At 35.8% G+C, this 4,492-nt stretch overlaps 1 protein-coding gene across 1 annotated transcript; it reads left to right on the top strand.

Annotated features, from left to right (window-relative positions):
• Window positions 1-309: 309 nt before the first annotated feature.
• Window positions 310-663, top strand: LOC123767508 (keratin-associated protein 19-2-like). Its single transcript, XM_045757194.2, has one exon. The coding sequence runs from the start codon at window positions 310-312 to the stop codon at window positions 661-663; it is 354 nt and encodes a 117-aa protein (XP_045613150.2).
• Window positions 664-4,492: the final 3,829 nt, after the last annotated feature.

Consider the following 4,492-nt stretch of genomic DNA (forward strand, 5'->3'; position numbering starts at 1 on the left):
AGCTGGAGTTCTAACTGTGCTAAGACCAAATGGTTCTGTGTTGAAACCACTTGGAGTTGTGATGATATCAGCTGATGTTCTGTTGAGACCAGCTGGAGCTGTGTTGAGACTAGCTGAATGTTTTTGATAAATTAATCATTATTAGTCATTCCTGTAATGGTAATGAGGCCTCATCCGAACTCAAATATGCATTTATCAACCGTAATTCCTTTTGATTTCAATAACTATATTTTTTACCCATTCATCATATTATTCTTAACAAACTCATCTCAGTGAAGTTATAACTGATGTTATGTTTACCAGGTGATGATGGTGCTGGTGGCGGCCGGCGTCCTTGGGATAACTCTGGCCGGTCCTGTGGCAGCCCCCGGAGGGACCAGCTATAGTGTCAGTAGCTCTGGATATGGTGGATACGGCGGATATGGTGGATATAGCAGCAGATATAACAGCGGTTATGGAGGATATGGGCGATTTGGTGGTTATCGAGGAGGACATGGCAGCGGTTTTGGTGGTTATCGAGGAGGATATGGCAGCGGTTTTGGTGGATATGGAGGCCCATATGGACGATTAGCTGGATATGGCGGACATGGTGGTTTCGGCAGATATGGGTATGCAAGAGGATACCGTGGTGGATACGGATATGGACGTGGATACGGCCACTGAGGCTCAGCCGGGTCGAGTAAGTTGTTGATGTTTGGAAATCTCATATTTTGCTTACAGTTACCTATAAAATGTATGAACAACAATTTTGAATGTTTAAAATAATTGGCACAAATTTAGCCATTTGTGCCAATTATTAATCCCAGAGCCTGGGGCCCGCGTATACTATAATCTGTATGAAAGGGTGTTTGCTGTGAATATTGTGTGTTTGGTTTGTGTTTTTATAATGTGCTTATAAGTGTTTGTCATGTGCGTGTTTGTTTAAATGCCCATGTTTTTGAGGAATCTTGTTAAAACATTTTTTTAAAACTAATCGTAGACAAAATATATAATCGCGTTATTGTTTTCATGTAATGCATTTCCACAGATCTACACGACCGGCTGTGTTCACTGCGACCGCTGGCTGCTGTATTATATAAACAATAAATTGTTCGAATAATACTTTCAAATATATAATTTAACAGAATTATCATGTTTTGCTTCATCCAGTAAATGGTATAACTTAAACATATAATGTTTTATAAACTATTTATATATACAGAATGATAATTCAAAAATGTTTCTCTAATGCAAAAATGTATATTTAAAACTTCACATTAGAAGGAGAGTTTTATCCACCGAGACGACCTCATAGATAAGTGAGGAGGACTTGAGATGAGGAATAACTTTTCTGGTCTAATTATTATTCAGTGAGGTTGTTTTCAATAAAAAAATAGGAAAATGTTGAAATTAATCTAAACAAAACTGAGAGTATATATAAAGAAGTAAATAAATAAATTGTTAACAAAGTTACAATAATTCCTTCTTTTACAAACGCTAGGCCGCCTTAGCAAAACATTACAATAATATATGTTTCTAGAATGAATTATTATTTCTTGCATTGGTGTCAGTGAATATTTTAATCAAAAAACGTTCTTATATTTAACGAAATTAACTCCTGTTTTTAATACGATCTTATTCTCCAATTATTTGTGATAATTGTAATTTTAAAATAAATAAAAATTAAACTAAGCTTCTTAATCAATATCTATGGTACATGATTTTTTTTATAAGATGATTTACTTTGTACTTTGAGCCAACCTAATCCTTTCAAAACATCTAGAGAGAGAGAGAGAGAGAAAGAGAGAGCAAAGATTTAGTAAGCAGTTCCGAGTGGCAGGGTGACTCTAACATGTCACTGTTAACAAGAGCCAGTTCAAGGGAACATTAGGTTGCTGAACGTAGAGTATTGTTGACTGACTCACAATCACTCACCTCAGTACGTGCATCGTTTCAGGTCTAGCAAACGAGGAATTTGTAAATCTGCGGTGAATGGATGCCAGACCACTTGAGCTCTTGCAGGTTCTCCCATCTATGAGGTTTACGCAAAAAGCTGTTTTGGAAATGTGAATTACAAATCCATAATTACACACATCCACTCACAAATTTAACAATACATAGTGTAACAGGAAAGTGGTAGTTTAGATTCACGCACGTAACTCTTGTATCATATATTAAAGATGTCTTCACGGTGCTAAATATTCAGGTGTTTGTTCGTCATTTTAGTTTTGGTATATTTTAAAAATAGGTTATAATATTCAAACTACTGTTAAAAATACAATAATTTTACTTTTATACAAACAACATTTCCAGGGGTGAAGAAAACATGATAATCCTGCCAAATTATTTATTTGAAAGTATTAATCGAATAATTGCTTTGTTTTATATAACAGAGTAGCCAGCAAGGTCGACACTACGGCTTAGCGTAGATCTGCCGAAATACATTATTTGAAAACAATAACGATATTATATATATTTTTAAATTGCAATTATAATTATTTTAAATGACACTACTGACATTTGGATGATAAATGTGGTGTGTGATTCAGGTAATGATGCTGGCTGGCCTCCTTGCGGTAGTCATGGCTCTTCCTGAGGCAGTGCCGTCAGGAGTTGGCTACGGTAGTCTACGATATGGATACGGTAGTTATGGTGGATACAGAGGAGGTTATGGTGGACACAGCGGAGTTTATAGAAGACATTGCGGAGGTTATAGCGGATATGACGGTGGTTACAGCAGATGGTGACTGTGCAAAGCTTAGGTCTTGGATTCAATATATATGGGAGCTTCGGCGGAGGATTTGGACGTAGATATGGAGGATAGAGCAACGTCTACCGTGGCTACGGAAGTGGATATGGCTATTGCCATAGACGCTGAGTACATGTTGATTGTAGTGAGAAGCATTTCATTATTCATCTTCAAAATTTTAAAGTGCGTTCTGTCGCTTCAAGGTGCTTTTTCAGGCGTTGAAGCTTACTTATGCCTAGGGGCATTCTTTCAGAACTCGAGACTGAAATTTCATGTTATGGTCACCGGTATTCTGATATTTGTATGTTAATAAAATGCTAAATTTCATATTTGCTACTTTTGAGATGGCAATAATGTTAGGAGGATAAAAATTACCAAAGCTGATTTATCCCTTTGCGATGCATTTTATTATCTCAATAAACATACTTGAACAATAGTGTTATAACTATTTTTTCCAATGTTATTATAATAATTATTTTTATTATTAATATTATTATAAATTGCAGAACTATAGTGGATGCCGATTATGTTCTGTTTGCGGATTTTTTTTTATTATTAATGAAGGTTGCAAGTATGATATCTTGTTTATTCGCCTTAAAATTGTAATAACTATGTAAACGAACAGCTGCAATGATATTTGGAATAGATTCAAATATTGTTTCATTTCTATTTATTATTTTGACAAATATAATTAAGAATTTAATTACATTTTGCTTTAGAAGGATAACAGTGGGTGCCGTTTTCATTGATAAATTAAGTTCCGAGGCATTAAGAACATAATAAGAGAGCACAATATTACTATTTTGTGTGCAGTATAATGCATGTAAATTTCTTAAATTTAACAATATTATTATACATAGATTAATGCATTCAATTTGAAATATTTCAAATCAAACAGTTCCTAGGAAAAGTAAAATTAGCTTAATTTTATTTTAAAATATATATTTGCAAGTATAATTCGAATACAATAGTTTCTTTTAAATAACACAGCGGCAGGAGAGGTCGACGCAGTCGGCTAGCATAGATCTGTCAAAAATTCATTTTATAAAAACAATGACGCGAAATATCATAATTTTGTGTACAATTAGTGTCAACAAAATAATTTTAAATCTCGCAACATTACTGGGAGATTCGCGTATTTGTTCAGAAATTTGACTGCCAGTTATAATAAAATCAAACGATAAAAAAATCAAGACTTCAACCTACCCACCTCAGTCTTAGTGGCCGTATCCTCCTGTATAACCATATCCACCCAAACCACCATATCGTCCATATGGCCCTCCATATCCACCAAAACTGTTGCCATATCTGCCAAAACCACCATATCGTCCATATGGACCTCCATATCCACCAAAACTGTTGCCATATCTGCCAAAACCACCATATCGTCCATATGGCCCTCCATATCCACCAAAACTGTTGCCATATCTGCCAAAACCACCATATCGTCCATATGGACCTCCATATCCACCAAAACCGCTGCCATATACGCCAAGTTGGCCATATACTCCATAACCGCTGATATGTCCACCACCATAACCACCATTTCCGCCGTAACCACCATATCCAGAGCTACTGACACTGTAGCTGGTCCCACCAGGGGCTGCCACAGGACCGGCCATAGCTGCCCCTAGGACACCGGCTACCACCAGAACTATTGCCATCTGTAAACATAGCATCAATTATAAGTTCACTCAGATAATGTGTCAACAATTGCACGATGAAAGAGTAATATGTGTATATATATATATATATATATATATA

This window comes from Procambarus clarkii, chromosome 67 (assembly GCF_040958095.1).
Source record: "Procambarus clarkii isolate CNS0578487 chromosome 67, FALCON_Pclarkii_2.0, whole genome shotgun sequence".
NCBI classification, from domain to species: Eukaryota; Metazoa; Arthropoda; class Malacostraca; order Decapoda; family Cambaridae; genus Procambarus; species Procambarus clarkii.

Coding starts and splice junctions, on each gene's coding strand:
- LOC123767508 (XM_045757194.2), top strand. CDS start 310: ATGGTGCTGGTGGCGGCCGGCGTCCTTGGGATAACTCTGGCCGGTCCT.